The sequence below is a fragment of the Calidris pugnax genome, unplaced genomic scaffold (assembly GCF_001431845.1).
Source record: "Calidris pugnax isolate Ruff unplaced genomic scaffold, ASM143184v1 scaffold13, whole genome shotgun sequence".
In the NCBI taxonomy this organism is placed as follows: domain Eukaryota; kingdom Metazoa; phylum Chordata; class Aves; order Charadriiformes; family Scolopacidae; genus Calidris; species Calidris pugnax.
This window is the reverse complement of record NW_015090810.1, coordinates 21099724-21120262: the sequence shown is the minus strand read 5'-3', so window position 1 is coordinate 21120262 and position 20539 is coordinate 21099724. Positions and strand designations below refer to the sequence as shown.

The 20539-nt window shown below is 38.7% G+C and overlaps 1 protein-coding gene across 4 annotated transcripts in view; it reads right to left on the bottom strand.

Annotated features, from left to right (window-relative positions):
* Positions 1-16803, bottom strand: part of LPIN2 (lipin 2) — a 46215-nt gene extending 29412 nt beyond the window's left edge. Inside the window, exons 1-2 of one of the 4 annotated variants that reach the window (XM_014938578.1) lie at positions 16647-16803; positions 2152-2352 (exon numbers count right to left, since the gene is read on the bottom strand). In XM_014938578.1, the coding sequence (XP_014794064.1) occupies positions 2152-2343 (192 nt within the window). In that variant the 5' untranslated portion in view covers positions 2344-2352; positions 16647-16803. Of the gene's footprint in view, positions 1-2151; positions 2353-8070; positions 8411-16646 lie in introns of those variants that run through there. The other 3 variants (XM_014938575.1, XM_014938576.1, XM_014938574.1) reach the window with 3 other exon arrangements.
* Positions 16804-20539: the final 3736 nt, after the last annotated feature.

The window sequence follows — 20539 nt, the reverse complement described above, 5'->3', positions numbered from 1 at the left end:
CAAATATGTACATTACTCCAGTTCTAGTTTCTTGTCAATACAAAAGAATGAATTACATCCCAAGCCACACAGCTAGCATTACAATATGGATACTCATATCCGTAGTTAGCTATCATGATATGAAATGAACAGTCAAAAAGGAAAGGGGACTAGTTTTAAGATTGGCACATGGACTGCCAATAAAAAATCCCCACAGTGCTAAGACAGAATCCATGTATTCAAATCCACTTCGTTATTCACCTATTTATGAGAATAAAAACATTAGACAAGGAAAACCAATCACAGGAGATGATAAATTACAGGTAGATAACCCAAATGCATGAGGACTATATTCAAATCACTAAGATACAGTTTTTCTTTTTCCCCACAAGAAATTAATGGGTTTGATCTGAAAACAGTATTTATTTCACTATTGAACAGTTTATTCTTAAAATATTTTCTTGATTTTCCAATTCAATAGCATGAATCTTCAAAAAAAATTTACTTCTTTAAGCTGGTTTAGACAGACAAACATCCCTAATTTTAGTACCTATACCTCATGCTGATTTCTGCACACTCCAGTATACATCTCAAGAACAGCTGAAACACAGATAAGTGTATTTTGTGTTCCCATACAGCTTGAGACTACCAATTGATCTTAGCTTCATAATATTTCATATTTGAGTGGAACACTGAATTTGCCAGAGAAAAATGCACACACAATGCAGTAATAAACATTCAATTGACTACTGAAAGAATATTCAAATGCAGAACAACAACTCCAAGGATGAAGGGAGCAAGAAGCAGCAGCCAGCCCCTCAAGCAAAAGCTGAGAACTACGCTGACAGCCTAGTACAGCAGGTACCAATGTAGATGTTTCTACTACTCAACACCTTTTTCGAGGTACCTGGAAGCTGAAATTCTCTCAAATTTGGTTGAGCTCTTCAGAAGTGTACTTAAAGACATTTAGTAAGCTCAAGTTTCAGACCACTCCTGTTGTAAGCGTATCTTAGACATTAGAAAAAGTACAGCTACACCACCTCTCTTGTACCTTGATGAAAAACTGTAATGTAATTCGTCGCAGAACTGTTTAGGAAAAAACAACTTTGTGTCATCAGTGTGCTCATTATGAAAAACACTAGCAAGTGGGAAATCAAAACAAAAATATGAAACAAGAAAACTGCTGTTAGCCTGTGTTACTATGATAAACTTACAATTTTAATGCATATAACTCCCAGTACGACTGTTAACAAAAAAATGCCCTAACGTAACTGCTCTCTTAGTTGCACTTTATTCTCCTTTTACAGCCAAAATATAAAGATGCAGGTAGTTTCCTGCAGTGTCCTTTCACTTCTTAGTAAAGCAGCACATAATCCTGAGGTTTTATGATCTGTTTAAATCAATCCATCCTTTGGTAGCAGACCCACAGGCAATACTGCCAGACACACAGTACTCCCTGCTGAGAGTAACGTAAAGTTTCCCACAATAGGTCCATTTTTTAGTCAAATTTACAACCCCATCAAACTGACTCCCTAGGCACAATTACTAAAGCCTATGGAAAGGGGATGGCATAACAATCCACTCTGCTAGCGCCACAGTCTCAGACTGGCTGGGTAAGTAATTGTACCAGGTTTTTTTTCAATATACTCATGAGTGAATGAAGCTTCAGTCCTGCTTAATAACTGCATTTTCTACGGCATATCAACCTTGAACAGAGCTAACAAGGAGTAATATTTATGATAGGTCACCAACCCTTCAGATATGCTCTATTTATCCTCCAGACATTCCAAAAATAGTTGCTTGCAACATCAGGGATGAGTAAAATGACATCAAGCATTTCTTTCCCAGCATGCTTAAACAAGTAAATAGCCATCTAAATATTTTACGATTGTGAAGTCTGTATGTTTGCATTATTCTTTTTGCACAGCTCAAGAGCTGTCAAAGCTTTTCTTTCATAGTGATGGTTTTGTTTTTTTTTTTCCCGAAATTACAACAGGAAGTTCTGCTTCGTATTCCAAAACTATCACTCTGTACTGCATATATGAGAAACTGCTCTGTACTAAATCAGCCTGCTAACTTGCAGGGGGGGCGGGGTGTGGGGGAAGGAAGGGAGGAAAAAAAGGGAATGCATTGGTATTCAAAACTTTGTTTTGGCCCACTTTCTGAACTTACCACTTTTTCTTTAGAGCGCAATACACCAAGCTTCCCAAATCGGACATGAAAAGGAGAACACTGGTATGTACCATCTTGTTGCCGGACCACAATGACATCAATGCATCCTGAAAGGGTTGCTTGATTAATGCCTTTGTACAGCTCTTTCACAGTAACCAGGACTTGTCCTGCAAGTTGTCCTACGTAGTTCATAGTCTGAGACTAAGGGAGAGGAAGAAAAAAAAAAGTTAATAAATTTTAAAGACATAAAAAGTTTAAAATCAATTTTTAAAAAAAACATCTAAACAGATGTGCAGTGTCATTTATCAATTACTCTGATTATTTTAACAGGCTTTACACAAACACCTTCGAGTCAACAGAATTTTGAGCCAATTCTTATATTACTAGCAGTCACTGGAGTTATAAAACCTATTCTTAACAGCTTATTAACTTGAACATATGATTATTTAAATAATTTAAAGTAAATTCTGAAGCATGTAATTTTTAAATGCCAAAGCCTAGATTCAAGTCATGCTTAACTACTCGGATAAGCTAGAGACAAATTCATACTCTGAAGACTGCCTATTTGATACAATTTATTCTCTACTGAAAATGGAGATAACTGTACATAAGGATGCAGAAAAGAAATAATCTTAGAAGTCAGAAAAAGTTATGTATAGTGTACCTAATGCAACCCTTCCATATTTTAAAAATGGCAGTCACCTTAAAAAATTATCAAAAGATCTAATGGGAGACAGGAGTTTGAGAATGAGTACAGAGAAAACAAATATGGAAGAAATCCAGTTTTCCTTCTATATAAAGGAAAGTACACCACCAGTGAATTTATTTGCCATAAAACAAGTACTAAAATCTCTTGCAACATAAAAATAATGAGCACTGCCATTGACCCTCATAAGTTAGAACTGAGGCAAGCAAGACTTCCACCTGTGGTAGAAGATGCCAAATATTCAAAGTTATTGAGAGTCTCCTCTTAGGTTTTGATTCAATAAAACCACAGTAAGTATCACCTATAGTTAAAATGTATACTTCTCTAAGAAGCTTATTGAAACTTGTAAGTATCTATATTTAAAACAGCTACCGAAGTATAAAGTTTGCTCTGCAAATGCACAATGCATCTAGCAACATGACCTTGTCCTGAACACACTGCCTGTCCTCGAGCAGATGGCTTCCTAGCTAACAACCATCATTTCAACAGAAATTACACCCGAAGAATAAACACTAAATTCTTACCCAAGTTTACAAACTCATGAAATATATTATTTTAAGTGTAAAGAATTACCCACTAACTACTTTCCACAGGTTCCACAAAGTTTCAGCCCAGAGAAAACAAGTATTTTACTTTTTTTTTTTGTGGTTGTTCATACTCTTGACATCAGAAAATTGAAAAAGAACGGTATGTAGTCTAGGTGAAGAAATCTTACTAAATGAGATCGGGGAGTTCAGGACAGAATACAAGGAAAGGAACACGCACACAATAAGAAGATCATACTATAGCCAAACTGGAAAGGAGTAAGAAATATAAACAAAGAACACATAGCATCGCTTACGGCACATTCTAATCCATTAAAAATTCTTAAGTGAATGAATTTTGAATGACTGCAAGTCTTTCAGACTAAGAACATAATGTGAAATATGACTGCCAATAAGAAATGGAGTCCAAAGATTTCTCTGAACATCTGAGCTTTGATAGAAAGGGAAGGGAAAACCATGAAGGTGTTTTTCTAATGCAAACCTCACTGCAACCCTTTCTTATTCTGCCCTCTCCTGCCTCCCACCCAAAAGACTGCTACAACCTCATTTCAAATATATCCAAGAAATTGCACGCCTCTGAAGTTAAGGGTAGCATTTGGGAAAACAAAGACCCACTGCAAACAAGCAAAACACAACACTGAACACATAACAGGGCTTAAATTATACAAAATCTATTGTGAAATGATATTTCTAAAAAAAAAAGTCTACAGTGAATTTGTCTATTTGCTAATCTATTTTTATTAGCCTCTGAACAAGGTTTAGGATTCTTCTTAATGGCTCTAAACAAAACAAGAGTTCTTCCTCCTGAAAATGCTTTCATGATCTAGGTAATTAATCAATTACTACTGTTCCGAGCCTTCAAAGTCTTCCTTACAGTAACACAGGGTATACTGCATTCATTCAAAAGGAAGCTACTTCTGTAGCATTGAACAGCACCAAAATAATTATAAACATGCAGGAAATCTAAAATTACAGACTTAGAGCTGCTACGGAAGTATTTTTCTCCATCTCAGGCTTCTCAAGCCTAACATACGTTACCGAATCGTATTTAGATTTTTGAAAAAAAAAAAAAATTTCCTTCCTCTCCACAAGACTTGGAGAAAGATGAGGTATTTCCAAAACAAATTCAAAACTGTTTGGAAATTATCCACAGAATTACTACACTAAGTAACATACTGGAGAATTTTCTCCCATAGCTTTTGTACAATATGGTTGATGAAGACAAAAAGACCAGCCAGACATTGAGTGACTAATGAGATTAGTAGAATGGCCTCCCTATCAACATCAGCAATTAATAAAATTCAGTTTCATCTCTAAGTAGTTTAATGTACAACTATAATATTGACTGCTTGCTAATGAAATAATAGCAAAAAAGGGAGGTCTCATTTCAACTCTTCCCCATCTGACCCTCTTAATAAGCTGATTTTAGCTCACTGACACAACTGGCAGAAGTCTACCCACTTTTGTTGTTGTTTGTTTCAGTGGTTAGTAAATTAGATTAGCTCTTGACTAAGAACTGACAAACACCAGAGTCATGAGACACACAGTGGCACCAGAGAGCTAGGAGGGAAAAAAGAAAAAAAAAAAAAAAAAAAGGGCTAAGGCAGGGAACTGAACATCTTCCTTTTGACAAGTGAGATATTTGCTGCATCTCATGGAACTGTAACCAAAGATGGAAAAGCAGCAGTATCTCTGCCTTACTGTTTAAGCAATTAGTCTTCCACTACGACAGTCAATCTTAATTCTTAATCTTAGGAAAAAATCTCCAACACACAGTCATTATCATTCATGGCTATACCTTGGCCGCTTCCAAGAGAAGTTTATGGTATTGGATTGCAAAGAACATTTGGTTTCACGTCACCAAGGAGACTGAATTCATTAAAAGAAATGTTTGGCACAATCAGGGATACAAGTCCTTAATAGAGTTGCCATTCCATATATTTCATTTCAGTGAACAGGACTGAGAAATGCACATTAGCAAGGAATTCTCTATCATTTCAGTAGCAACTGTTTAAAAGATCAGAATTTCACACCAATTGCTAAGAATTTAATTCAGTTGATAAATAATCTCGATTTCCTCACATACATGCTAACTGACCTTGTCTAACCACAGAAAATCACCAAAAAAACCCCACAAGACTGAAGCATTCACCTATTCTACATATACTCTTGCCTTCCTGTAGCAAAAGTTATCTCTTTTAGAGATCTCAGCTATACTTCTGTAGCTCACAGCATTTATGTATGAACTTTTATGTTCATACATAAATAGAGTAACCTCTTATGTGTGAAAGAGTTATGAACTTTTGAACCTATTGAGTATTAAAAACAATGTTTACAAGGAAAGAAGCTTTTTATGATCCAAGTCTTAAGCAAACATTGTTTTGTACATTGTAAGTAAACAAAAGTGTAGAACAGAAACTAATTTATAGCATTGCTTACCAAGCTGTAGTTCAGCTTTAAACATAATGGTTCACTTTGTAAGATAAACATGTTACTTAAGAAGATTCAAACTGTAGCAAACAAATAATCAGATAGAAATAAAGCGCCACTACATACCTGAGAAACATGAGATGTTTAATTTATCTCAAACGTCAATAGAGCCTCACCTAGGAGATTTTAAAATTTGGGGTGCTTTTGGTTTGGGTTTTTTTTTTTTTTGCTTTAAGTTTTAATGCACATTGTTGGAAAACTTGTGGTGAGCAGTACTGAACCAGACTACAGAGCGAAACATCATAAAATGGTACTGTGTTACATCTTGCAAATGAGACAGAAATAGCCTTATCACAGAACAACTGGTAAGACAAAGTACTTCCTCAATAAGACTCTTTATTTCATGCTTAGTAAACTTTTGTTAAATGTCATTGTCCTGAAAGCAGAGAAAAGTAAAGAGCAATGCACCTTCACAACCTAAAAAATTTCCAATTTCCAGTTCTGCAATTCAAGATAGAGTCTGATGGACAAGACAAGCTCAAAAAGGGCAATGCGGCAATATTTCACAATACTTTTTAGCTTTAAAGTTTTATTTATTTTGATACACAGAGTATATACATTACCTGATGTAGTCAAATTCCAGAACTATGAATAAAAGCTAATGTAGCTCACCACTACTTACTCTTCCAGGACAGCAAATTTAAAGGCTATCAATACCTACAGTCTCACAGCAGAAACACACTTTTTGTGACTTTTGACCAGAGAGGCTGATTTTTGAACGTTTATGCAAAAATTCTTACAGCCCAATATATTAATATTACTAAGCTAAGTGCCACTGTAATTGGAATGGGGGAATCTCTCTGTCCTATATCACAAAAAAGATTTTTTCCTGGCAAGAAGCCATTACACTGCAAAAGGCAGAAACTGAAACTGCTTCTTCTTTTCTTTGAGAGAACATAATACTAAATACGAAATAAGAAGAGAAAATATTACTTTGAAAGTTCAAGCACTTAAAATTCTATTCCTCCATCTACAAAATACTCAAATCAGTTAAACTAAAACTAGCCCTGCATATGTTGGTTGACTTGCTCATGTTACAGCAGTGAGAAATAGAATGGCACTTAGAAATTATGATTAAACTGTACTACAGTTCAGATCAAGCATCTGACATGTTCTACATGATAGGTAGCCAAATTTTCAAAACTCATCACCAGGAAAGGCTTACACTAGCATAACATGAGCAGGAGGTTTTGTGGATAGGAATTATATCTATGTACTATTAACAAAGATGTTATTTTGGCTGCTACAAAACCAACCAACACATTTTCTTGAATAATTTTATGTTGTTCAGTATTATCCATAAACAAGTGCAAGACATAATCAAAAGGCTGTCCATGAATTTTCTATGCATTTTGAGTACTGCTTTAGTAAAGCTAAATCGTGTGATTTTTGTGTTCTTGAAGCCAACACCTTTTATACAGGTGCACCCCTATGAATATGAACACTACAAATGTCCAGTTCAACAACAGAAAAAGCAGAGTGCAAGTTACTCAAAGGCAATCAGATTGCTCTAGAGAGATACAGCTTTAGAGAACATGAATTTTAACTATCACCACAAAAAAAAGTTACTTAAACGTAGATCTTAGCTTACAAGTGAGTAGATATTTATATATCCCATTTCTTTTGAGATGCGTTTAGAGGATTAAAAGAGTCTAATGCTACATGATGTAAACAGTAAAGAAGTTGCATTTAAGAGATTAGGTAGAAAAACAAAATTAAAAACATGCATAGCAATGGCTTCCCTCAATTTATCTCATCTTGCCTATATTTGTATGTATATATATTTATGAGGTAGGAGTTTTCCTTAACCAGAGAAAAATTTTAGCTAGTGTTTTACTAGTGTCTATTTTGTATCCTGAAAAGACTGGTGGGCACAGGGGGGTCATTTCATGGGAAATGACCATGTGAAACAAGACCACTGTAGTATCAGGTCTACTCAGCAAAAACAAGCAAATAAACATTTTTGCTCCTTAGTAAAGATTTCCAGTGGGGTTTAAGATTGCTCCTAGTACTGCACAGAGCACTTATGGAACAAAAATGGAAAACAAAGTAAGTCTATTGAATGCCTAATTAAAGTCTTCCACATACTATTAAATATAGGCAGTCAATTTTTATATACTTTAACTATACTATAGGAAATTATATACCCATACTTAGCAATAAATCTGTCAAACTCACCAAGATTCCAGAAGTAACCCTTTCGTGGGCAGCAACACCACTTCTACTGAAGTCATCTTCAAAACCATCCTGTTCTGAGAAATGCATCTCAGAAAACAGGAAACTAACTTTCCACAGTACAGGTAAATGCAAAGCTTACAGCCATAACAGAATGTTGTATCCGCATTTCTTCTCTTTCCATAGAAGCAGAAGAATTATGTAAATCTTCTGGTCTCTTAGAGAAAAGTGTCTAGCGCGCTTTCCCACACAATATTATGATTAAAAAGGAAGCACTTCTTTAAGAAGGCTCACACAGAAACTCCCTCACCAATAGGCTTTGCTTGAACTGTCACGGCCCCCTTGCGCTCTTTGAGATAAGTAATAACATGGGCAGACTTTGCCATATGTTTGCACTGATAGGCAATGATCTTGTTTTACATCAGGTCACGTGACTTCAGCTGAAGCTCCCACGAAAAGAAACAGGGATTTAGTTAATGATTCTTAAGCAAAGTCTACATTAGCTCACTTGGGAGACTATTTGCCCACTGTTGCAACTCTGCCACCTGTAGCAGTATTCGAAGTCCTAGCACAGCCCGCTGCACACCTAATTGAAGAATGCCTGCTGCCACTCCGTGTGCCTGCTCCCTCTGGGAATGGTTCCACTGGGCTAGCTAATCATGTTTTATAGGACAAATTTGATGACATTTCAGGGTCTGGTATTTGTGGGCTATTTCCCCCTCCTTTTTGAAATTGCATTATAATAGCAAAGAAGGAACTAACCCTGTGTTAAGTTTATACTAAATCATACAAAATAAATGCATACCAAAATAAACATTTTTTCCTGTGGAAGTTTTCCTACTTTCTTTAAACTGAATTGTTAAAACAGCATAATTTCAGTATGGGGACAAAACATACATGCTTATTGTATACCTAGCTCCATGACAGAGAGTAAGAATTTTTGATCTGTGAAATTTTAAGGTGTCAACACTTCTCTAAATAGTATCATGGATAGGTGAAATAACTGAGGAAGTGTAGTACTACAAGGAAATAATTCTACTCCTGAATGGGACAGACATTCTCCAAGGAGCACTGATAATTCCCTCAACACATTCTCATTACCTAAAACCCATGCATCTCCTCCTCCTCACCTCACGGTGTTACTTCCTGTCTACTACGGAAGATTTTGGAGGGCTACTTCTTGAATTACAAGCTGAAAAATAATCGAGGATCCTACTACCACTTTCACTGTTATCCTTCTCTAAGTTTCATCATTTTATGCATTAGCCTCTGACGCAAGGATAATGAATCACATTACTGAATGCAGTCAAATGGCTTTTAGGTTTCCAAAATAATTAATGAACTACACTCAAGGTGTAAACTAAATCAGTCTTGAAGACAAACTCTTAAACTGAGTGTGGGATTACTACATCAGCAATAAGTTGCTACCATCTCTGAGCCTTTTCCTATACACTGAGTAAGTTCATATTTAATGTGGCTCTTCACAGGAAATATAACCCATTTTTTTAGCAGACACGACAAGTATTTTTATGGGATATTCAGAATTACTAGACACGCTCAGTTTTCCTCTGCTTGGTTAATCATTCCTTTATCATGTGTGTTCCATTAAAATATGGTAAAAAACACATAGTTACAAGCAGAATGGAAGCCAGCTTTGTAAGACAGTGTTTCTTTTCAAACACTTTCAACTTAGCTTTATTATTTTTTTTGTGTGTAGAACTTTCTGTTACATCTATTCTATTGCAGTACTGTGCAGTATTTCAGATTGACATTATTTTCTCCAAAGCTTCTAAAAGTGTTTTAGAAGACGGCCTTTCTAGAATTCCCATAACTGCAGTCAGTGCAGGTAGTAAGGTAAGATTTAGACAGGTAATACGCTTTGCATGTTTAGTAAGCCTCCTTGTCTTTTATTTCTCAATATTAATAAGGTAAATGAAATATAATTATCTTAGAGCAAGTTTAAGTATTATGTTATTTACTTACAATTTACACAGGAAAATTAGCTTCAGTTTTGAAAAACAAACACCCCAAATTTGGAAAGTATTAGAAGCAATGTTTTTCATGCAGCTTTAATCCAGCTCTTTGGTGTGAGTAGATTTCACTGTGGTTTAGCCTCAGAAAAGCACATATGAGTTTTTCCACTAGCCTCATGCAAGTCAATACTGCTGACAAATAACAATCATCATTCTATGTTGTTTACTTTTTCCTCTGTTCTTTGTGGGTCTACACATCTTTTCCCATTGCTCATTAGTTCAAATCCCTGATGGGAAATACGATTTCATTTTTAAACGGTACTTTTCTATAGTAACCTTCATCATGTGTTTGATTGCATTCATTTAGTTTTACAGCATCCCAGAGACCCAGTATTACTTTTTTTACCTATGCAATGGAAAACTTACAGGCCATGAGATTAGAAATTTCACAGAGGGGTTTAGCAGAGTTACAACTTGACTTTGCATAGTTTCCCTCCCTTTTTTTACCGCTTTGCATATTCAAAACATTGCTTCCATAGGCTACATTTGTAGCTGCTAATCAGATTTAGATATCCCAGATGGTTGTTAAAACAAAACAAAACAAAACAAAAACCACCACACACCAAAAAACACCAAAAAACCCCAAACAAACCCCTCTCCCCCCTGCAACTACCAAACCTGACTGCCTGTGATTTGATTGTATTGTATAGGAACTGAAGAATAAGTGCAGGCAGAACACAGCTACAGGACTTTTCCCCATCTTTCATCAGTACATGCCATTCTAAGTTTTGGAAGGAAGGAAGCAGAAATGCTACAGACATGAGCTTCTATTAGTACACAATCACAATTCACTCAGAGATCAGGATAAATTTGCTGAAACGAATGAAGGGGACAAATCCTTCTCTAATTAACATATACCAATGGATACAGCAAGTATGGGACAGCCTTTGTTCATGCCCCATATGTCTCCTTCACCCCATCCTGCGCCAAATCACTTATTATCAACTAAGACTTAAGCACCACAGTTCTCAGTCTCACACCCCATCCAGACACTGGAAAAGTTCTTTTCTCCCCAGGCCTCAACTCTGATACCTAAAAATTCCACCCCACCTCTTTATTTACATGCACTTAGAGTTCCCAATCCTCTACAGAGATTACAAAAATCACACTGAGCCTGAAAACACTTTCCCGTGTCCAAGTTCTTGATCCTCACCCCTGTCTGAAGCATCTGCTTATTGAAACTGAAAATAAAGTTCTGCTTATTCCTGCTTGTGATAAAATACATTCAATACAGCATCTTTGTTATTTTTAGCTGCAAAAGTCTATCCATCCTCATTATGGACTTTTAAACCTAATTCAAAGGCTAATAACTTTGCCAAATTAAAATAAATTTACACATGAATAACAGAAGACATACTGAATGGAGACCATCTGCCTCAGAGAATTTTTCTAAGAGAAAACAGTTAAAGTTTTTCCTCTAGTAGAGTGGAAACGTACCATCCATCAAGTTTTACTTCTTATAAAAAATGAATATACTTGCTAAAATTTTCCATATAAAGGCCGAAGGCAGCTAATATATAACTTGGAATGGAATTTTCCATTCTAGCACAGTTATGTGCAACTAAAAATCAAGTTCTGCTTGAAAACGCTGAAAAAAGACTAAAAGGCAGTATTACCTGCTTTCAGGCACAATTCTCTGCCATCCAAAAAAAAATAAAAATAAAGAAAAAACCCTATCACAAGTAATAATAGCATTGGTACAAGAACCCAAGCAGCTAATAGATGCTAGAGAAACACCAGTGATACAAAAGCAATGCACTGCCCACTAAATGAGGGGTTGGAAAAAAAAAAAAAAGAAAAAAAAAAAAGAGTAAAATCAAATGTCTAGTTTGCCATCTATGGTGCAAGATGGTAAATTCAGTATCTTCAAGATCTCCTGTCAGGTAGAGTCAAGAGCCATTCAAATTAGAATATTTTTCAGTGCAGCTTCAGTATTCCTTTTATCTCCAAGAAAAAAAAAAAATAGCAAGACAGGAAAACCACAGTTTACTTGGACTTGGCCCTTTTGTAACAAGTCAACAGCTATATCTGTATGATCTACTATGAATCATCTGACTCCAGGAGTATGGCATCTTTCCTTATATTAATTTGAGCATTTTCTTTTTTTTTTTCCCTAAAAAGTTACATTTTTTTTTCTTTTTACAATGGAACTTCAGTGAGAACAAATGATACTCTAAGAATCCACAAAGTGAGTTTTACTGTTAAAATGATTAATTCAATCAAAAACTTAGGTTACATGCACACAAAAAGTTTTTATGTATGTGAAGACCTTAACTACTTTCCAGGTACTGAAAAGAGGTAACTGGCTAATCCAAGAACGCACTCCTTTGGAATCTGCATGGGCATATCCCAACACAAGTGCCTGCCACACTTGACATATCTATTTCCAGCAGCACAGACTCTTCTACAGCCACATCATCCTTGGTTGAACTTATTTCCAGACACATACCACAGAAACCAAAGTTTCTGAATAGAAATTCCATCTATCTTATTTTCATGAGATGAGAGAAAGCAGATGAAGCTTCTCCTGTACATTTCTAGAAGGCAGTAAGCATTTCCCTAATAAGCAATCCCTTATTTTCTCCATTTAGAAAGGCTTCTTTCCAGGCATGCATCTGCTTCAGGTGTATTTACATTTTCTTACAAGCTTCCATGATTTAAAAGTCAAAGCAAAAGAACATAGTCACATATTTAAGCAAGAAATGCATCCTGATCTATTAGTGGGGAATAATTTGATTACCTTTAGAATGGACACATGAATATAAGATCTTAGACCAGTACCTATCTTCAGGGTGACAAGAAAGAATAGAAATGTACTTATTCTGAGAAATAGATATATGGAATACCCAAGGAGTTCTAAATATAGTGTATATAAATAAGAAAACTTTTTTACTTGATAAACTTTCCATATTGTTGAGCTGATGAACACGTACCGAAATAGAACATCCATAAATTTGATTTGCATATAAGACTTGGCTATTTTATTAGCAAATCAGGTAAAAATGCTAGTCTTGCAGAATTCCCACACAAAGGTATTCATAGAACGAGATGTTGGGAAGGGCAAAACTTGATATAGCTGAGCAAAGTAGCATATGCTTACTCATTCAAACACAATCTACTTGCATTACTGAGTTTCAATGAATACAGAGATCACATTTGTCTGAAGGATATCTCTGTTCACCCTTAGCACACAACAGCATGTCTGCACTGACTGTACAGGACATGACAAACCTGTAAAGCAGCCTCACAGATTTCTTTTTTGTGTTAACATGCACACTTTTCATTTGGGGAATGAACAGTTTTAAGTCACCACTAAGTAATTATTTTTCAAAAAATTAATCGTATTGCAGTTCTATCACAAACTAAATTCTATTGTTAGCCAAGTGAGAGACAGTTACTTGCATTTCTAATAGAATCTCAGCTACAATTCATTACCATTACACGTTTCCTTTAAAAGGCTTTTCATAACCATCAATCCTGAAGAAGCACATTTCCTGAGGAGACAGTTACGCAGTCTAAAAAAAGACAAGTAAACCTAAAGACTTGGCCTAAGACTGGCTTAGCATATGCTGGCTTCAGCCACATAGACCAACATAAAAACGTCACCTGGTACACTAGAGACTCTCTATTATTGCTTTGCTTCTTTACATTTCTGGTATCAAACTTCAGCACTTTGGATAAATAAATGGGCCAGTTCCTCAGTTATAATTCTTATCCCTACAGACAGTAGCAATGAGGAAGCATCCCTTAGTTTTGGGAAAAGAGTGACTCAGACAACTTCTGGCAGTTAATGACAAATTACATTACTCCAAAGCTAAAAGAAACTGATAACAATAACATAAATAGGAAGGGGAAGCTAGCATCCTTTACTTGGAAATTCCCTTAAAATATAAACACACACAAAAAAAGGAAATTTCTATCAAAATTAAAAATAAAAAAAACCCCACACCAAAAGCAAAAAACAATCCCCCTAAAGTTTGCTGAAGCCCAAACACAAAGACAATCTAGCTTGGCTTGGCATGACAGTTTCATACTAAATCAGCCTGTCTGCACAAGCCAAAATGTAAGCGCTAATGTCACTACAAACTGGATTGTTTGTAACAAGCAAGACTAGACAGCAGCTAGGCAAAATAAAACTCATTTTTAAGCGAAACATTGTTTGCAAAAAGATGTTATGCTTGAAGAGGATAATTTTATTTACCATTTAAAAAAAAAAAATACAGAGATGGCATCTTTGTGTTACTGTAGAACCTTAAAACCCAATTTCAAAGACATTAAAGGTTCGTAAAGAAAATACTCCTGATCAGCACTGCCAGATGCAAAAAATCACCGGGATACAGTATGCTACTAAGTCACATTTTCAGAATTTGCCCAGTATGGGATGCATGCATCTAATGCATATGTTTTACACCTGAATTTGATCACAAATATATCACCCACTGCTTTGTGTAAGCCTGAAAGCTTTTCCACTGTGGATCTATGTAACATGCAGCACTGAACCTCACATCAGAAGGTGTCCTTTCATCCCTTTTCAGACAGTTACATACAATTTATTCGCAAATGCTGTGGTCTTGCACTTAAGATGTAATAAAATGGAAAAGAAGAAAATTGTGATCTGGAGCATTAACCATGTGAGCATCTTCCAGGAAGACAAAAAATGCAACTAATTTAACCTCTAGAGGTTCCCAATGTGGCTTTGAACAAAATCCTTTCAGATTTATCTGATCCAGATTGCAAGTTCTCTGGGAAGAAACCAAGTCATAAAGTATGCTATGCAGAGAAGGGCTATTCTGGGCCTCAAGATACACAAGAAGGTGACAAGTGCAGTAAGTTCAGTTTATATTTCCCCATAGTTGATCATGATTTACACTAGTGGAAAAAAATGCTGGAAGAAGGGAGAAAGAACAAAAAGTTCTCTGCACTGCACAAATGGAACATTTAACATGTATATCTTCCAAGTAAATAAAAACAAAGAACTAAGCTTAATTTTGTAACAAACCAAAATGTTAAGTAGTAAGAATAAGACAAGTTCAAACACCACCTCTTTTACAGGCAATTAAAAAACCAAACATTTTGATATGCTTGAGTGAAAAGTTATGCTACAGGCTTAAAAAAATGAATGCTGTAATTGCTTACGAGTGCCTTTTCAGCACTATCTAGTTATTCCTACTGTAATTAAGAATACCAGATAGCACAGCATTTCATTCAAAGTTCCTGACATGCTCAGCTCATTTAGAAACTTTTTAACTTTGGCTTGTCGGTTTAATGTTCTATTATATAACAGTAAAACGTTGAGAGAGCACACAGAGCACCTCACAGATCATTGCTTTGCTTCACTCAAGTAAAGACATCTTCCTTGACTTTTGTAGGAGATGGCAAAATTGTTTATATGTCTGTATGTTCTGGGCTGCAAAGAAACTATAGCAGGAGCTAAGAGAGAAGGAACAACGGATGGCCCTGGCTGGAGCTAGTTGCCCACTACGCACACAAACAACAGTTCGGTACCTACTGAATGACCGACATGCCCACACTTTCAGTAACACAAAGTGAAGGCATATTGTGACTTAAGATTTTTCACAACTGAGTTCTGTTAGGATTGTCTATCATCTTCTCCTCTGACAGTATCCTAAATAATACCATATACCATTACAGGATATGGCTAACAGATTCTCTCGTAACAGCAATGGAATTTTGTTTGAAAGAAAAAAAAAAAAAGTCATCAGATGATGTGCACATACAAAGTGCAGCCACAACACAGGTATATCTATGACATCATTTTATTGGCTGGAAATGCACAGGTTTAAACAGCGTATTGTCTTGCTCTATTGAAAAATCACTGATGTCTGCTACATGTATTCAGTAACCATTTAACATGAGGAAAAATGCAGTTCACACCAATTAATTCAGACGTGCACTTGGCAAAAGCTCAAAACACATACACACAAAAAATGCAGACACTGTACTTCCAGTGATTAACGCCTCATACTCCCTGCACCAGCAGGGATAAACAGGAAAAATAAATAAAATAAATTAAAAAAACCTAAACAAACCCCCAAGGAGGGGTGCCCGGCAGGTAGGCAAGTTAAGAGCCCGAGTTTAAAAGACGCATATCCGTAAAACGGAAGGAGGTCGGGGCCAGCAAGGCACCTATGGCGATTTTGAACGCTTAAAGAGTGGCACCGCCAAAGCGGAGCCAGTGAAAGCGCCGCTTCCCCAGGGGCACGGCGCCCTCATGTCACCGGCCGGGCTGGAAGGCAGCCCCCGGGGGTCGCCCGGCGCCGGCCAGCGGGGTGGCAGCCCCCACACCCGGCAGCCCGGGCAGGGGAGGTGAGGGGTTGGGATGGGATGTTTCCCCTTCCCACCCCGCCCGCTTCTCGGAGCTCTCTCCGGGCAGGGGAGCGAGGCCGGGCCAGGCCCTCCGCCGCCCACCTTCCCCCTCAGCCGCCCGGGCTCGCTCGACCTCTTCCCCCGCGCCCCTCACTTCTCCTCACACAGGCCGTCACCCAGGCGCGCCCCCTCCCCACCCCGACTCCCCTTCTCCCTTACCTCCAGCGGGGCCCGGCGGAGCCGCCGCCAGCCGTGGAAGGACGGGCGGACGGAGGGAGGGATGAATGGCGGGGGAAGCGGCCGGGCACGGCACGGCGGGGCGGGGAAGGCAGAGAGGGAGCCGGGACGCGCCGCGCTCGGCTGGACGCGAACTGCGCCAAGCGGAGGGAGGCGCGCGGCCCAGGCGCGTGCGCGGGGTGGGTGAGGGGGAGCGGCGGCGGCAGAGAGCGGTGCGCGTCGCCGCTGCTGCGTTCCGGGCCGGGGACTGAGGGGCAGCGGGGTCGGTGCGGGGCAGGAGGCGGCAGCGAAGGGGCACAGAGGGGCGAGAGGCTGTGGGGATCGCGGCTTTCCTGAGGCAGCCGCCCGCGGCCTTCCCCCGGGCCGGGCAGCCTGTCCTGGGCCTGCCTTCCTCGCCCGTCCTCCTCCTCCTCTCCGTGTCCTGGCTGGGGTGAGGCGCCTGGGCTGCCTACCGCCCTGCCGTGGGTGCCGCCCGTTGCCCCGGGCGCGGGGCTGAGGCGGTGAGCAGGGAAGTGCCCGCTCTCCGGGGCTATTAATAGCCCGTGGCCTGAGCCGTGCCTCACAACTAACGCCTCCTGACCGGGGGGGCGGGGGTGTGGGGGGGTGTTTCAAAAGCGACGCCGCGATCGGGGCGTTTGCCTTTTCATCCGTCTGTCACTGCATCGTCTTTTCAAAGTTAACCAGGCTGCCCACAGGAGGCTGGAAAAGAATATTCTATTATTATTTTTTTTAATTAAAGTGTAGAATTGCAAAATCCAAACGTGTCCAGCAGGCCGGGTACGTGTTTCAGGTCAGCAGCTCCACTTGCCCACTGCTTCTGTGATTCACGCTGCTGCTCTCTGAGGTTGGATGGATTGCGTGTTATTACTGACTTGAGTCACACCATTGCCCAGAGGCCCCAGATGATACGGAGACGTAGTAGGTACTAAAACAGGGTAATATTCTCAAAGAATTTCCAGTATAAAAAAAAGGGAAAGAGAAGTAGCATAATTGGAAATACAACTTAGGTTTCATGAATGTTAATTTAGCCTTTTTCCATGTTACTTCTTTGTTTTACTGTACTTTTATTTGACAATTGCTTTTTTATCTTCCAATCTGTTCATGAGAGTTTTGTTAAAAGCCAGCTTTGCCCCACTTGCTGTTAGGGCCATTTTGGGCTCTCACGTAGGTTTTACATAATTTTGACATAAGAAAACAGGCTAATTAAAAGCTGACAAAAAGACATGCTAGCATGCAAAATAATGTATAGACAGAGTTTACTGGGGTAGTCCATGTATGTCTGAAAAGGTTCTTGACAATCTTTTGTACAAGTCCTACAAACAGATAAGAAGATCTATTTATTAATCTGTACCTCCTGGTACAAGCTGCCTAAAAGATTATAGTCAGTGAGTTTGCTTATTTGCAAATAATATATTTTAATCCCTTTGAGCATGGAACTAAAAAAAAAATCTATCCCCACATAACATGCAGCCTGGATTTTTGAAGAAAGCAGTTCATGGAAGAAGACACAAATGGAGAATTATGTGCATAGCGTGACTATATTATGAAAAGAATGAAAGGTCAGGTTTTGCGCCTGCCCATTTTGATGACATTGGTGTAGTGTCAGAAATCCAGAGTCAATTTCAGAACACCTTCCAGGACTCTGGATAAATGGGTGCAACACAGACTGCTGGAGCAATTTTCCACCCTTTGGTGCAACCATGTTTCAGCTGCAGCAGTTTTCTGAAGAGGTCTTCTATTTGAATATAATGTTGTAATAATAATTACCTGGCTACATTAGCATAACATCTGTCACAAGCGTGCAGTCAGTGCTTCAGCTAATAGATCATTTCCCTGCTTTACCAAGTTCCTTATCTGGCATCTTAGTTCCTTAGCTTGTGAGGGTAACCACACCAGCGGTTGTTCCAACACAGTATTTTTGTTTATGTTCCTGTGATCTTATCTTTGCTGGTCATAACAGCAAGTGGGTTTTTTTTTTTTTCAATTGAGGGTACAAATCCAGGCAGCCCTGTTCACAGGGAGATAAGAGGTAGGGGCTAAATCTATCATACGTCCTCAAATATCAGTTTTAAGCTAGATCCTATTATAAAATTAAGCCTAATCCAAAAGCAGGCTAGCTGCTTAGGTGACAGAAAAATCTTTACTTGAAAAGGGGTAACATACTGGTAAATCATACTTCTGTATTCCTGACCTGGAATAGGCAGGTCCTGATTAAAGAGCATTTGCTTGAAAACACCATGTTTTCTTTTCAGGTAGCCTTTTCCGTTCCAATATTATCATCTCCAGACAATCAGAAGGCTACAGAAGTAGACAGCCCTTGGTGTTTTCCTTTTGTATTCTCTACTCTGTTGCACTTACACATAGAAGATTACAATCAAACTGTAAAAATGGCTTACGTTGTCCACAGCTGTATCGAGTGAGATTTGTTTCCGTTCTGATTGCGCGGAGCTCCACACCACAGTGGTGCAGGCAGGATCTCTCTCCATCTGTGCATGATTTGCGGTCCTTGTTCAACCATAACTCACTGGTGGGTAAACCAGGGCCTCCAGGCCACAGGAAACCTGCCACCTCCTTTACGTTCATTTTGCCTTTTCACCACAAACGTCACCGTTATTTTCCCCATCAGGGACAGGGGAAGGAGTGATGAGAACAACTGCTTACAATTTTTTTTAATTTTTTTTTTTGGTGGAGGGGAAAGGGAAATAATTTGAAATTGTGTTACCTAGAGCCATACATAAATCAGTGGCTCCGCGGCTGTTCAATTTCCAGGCCACATCTAGCAGCAATAGTGTGTGAGAGAGGTAGCCTGCTTAGGGCTAGGCAAGAGAGGATGTAGGGTCTCCAGCAGGTTAGGATACAGAGTGCCAGGGATAAATCATATAGGAGCATATAGGGTGGTCGGCACGGCTTTGGTGAAGCCTCAGAAAATTTGTGGTTCTGCAGATAGTAGAGAGCTCTAGGTGTAAGGATGTAGCACCGACCCCCAACTCATATTGGTCCCTGAGTGCTCAACACGTTGCAGACATTTGTAGGTGAAAGAAAAAATGGCCTTTTGCTAAGTTGTTACAGCAGTTAAAAAAAAAATGTCTTTGGCCACATATGGCAAAAAAGCCAACAGTAATGATGAGATTTTGTTATGTCATTTTGGTCTTTTTATGTACATACAACACCCAGAAACCATAGTTTGGAGCAGTCACTTATTCAGTACTTATACAACACCCAGAAACCATAGTTTGGAGCACTTATTCAGTACCCGCCATCGCCCAGGCTCATATTGCAGCAGGCAGGGTATCCTTAAGCTTTTTTTTTTTCTTTAAATTGTTGTTTAGATTCCATTGTATCTCACCCGTAAACCTGAGGAACTCCTTATCTCTGCATTGTAGTTATGACTTGCACATGTCCTCTCAGGAGTGTTTCAGTAACATCTCTGGGATCAGAATGACATTATGAAAGCACGCAATAATTTAATTTAGTTTGTCATGCCATTTAACACTTAGAATAAAATGAGGAAAGTCAGTAGGAAGGCTTCAGGTCTGTACCCTGGCCGTACCCTGAGCCACCAATATTGTTAAGCACACCAATAGCCTCACTGTAGTTGATGGGCTGGTTTGTAGGTTTAGGGTGTTTGGTTAAGTCAGCACACTCAGATCAAGTCCCATGTCAGCAGTGTTTCTCCCTTATTTGTCAATCATTACCGGGTGTTTCACAAACCATCTTCTGATAATAGATAACGATAGGGGTTTGGGCCTCCTGTTAAGATGTTCCCTATCCTTGCCAAAATCACAGCCTAAGTAAGGAGGAGGTTTTATCCTACTCCTGTCAGTATGAGTGATGAAACAGTAAATGGAAATGACTATATCAAATAGGATGAATGG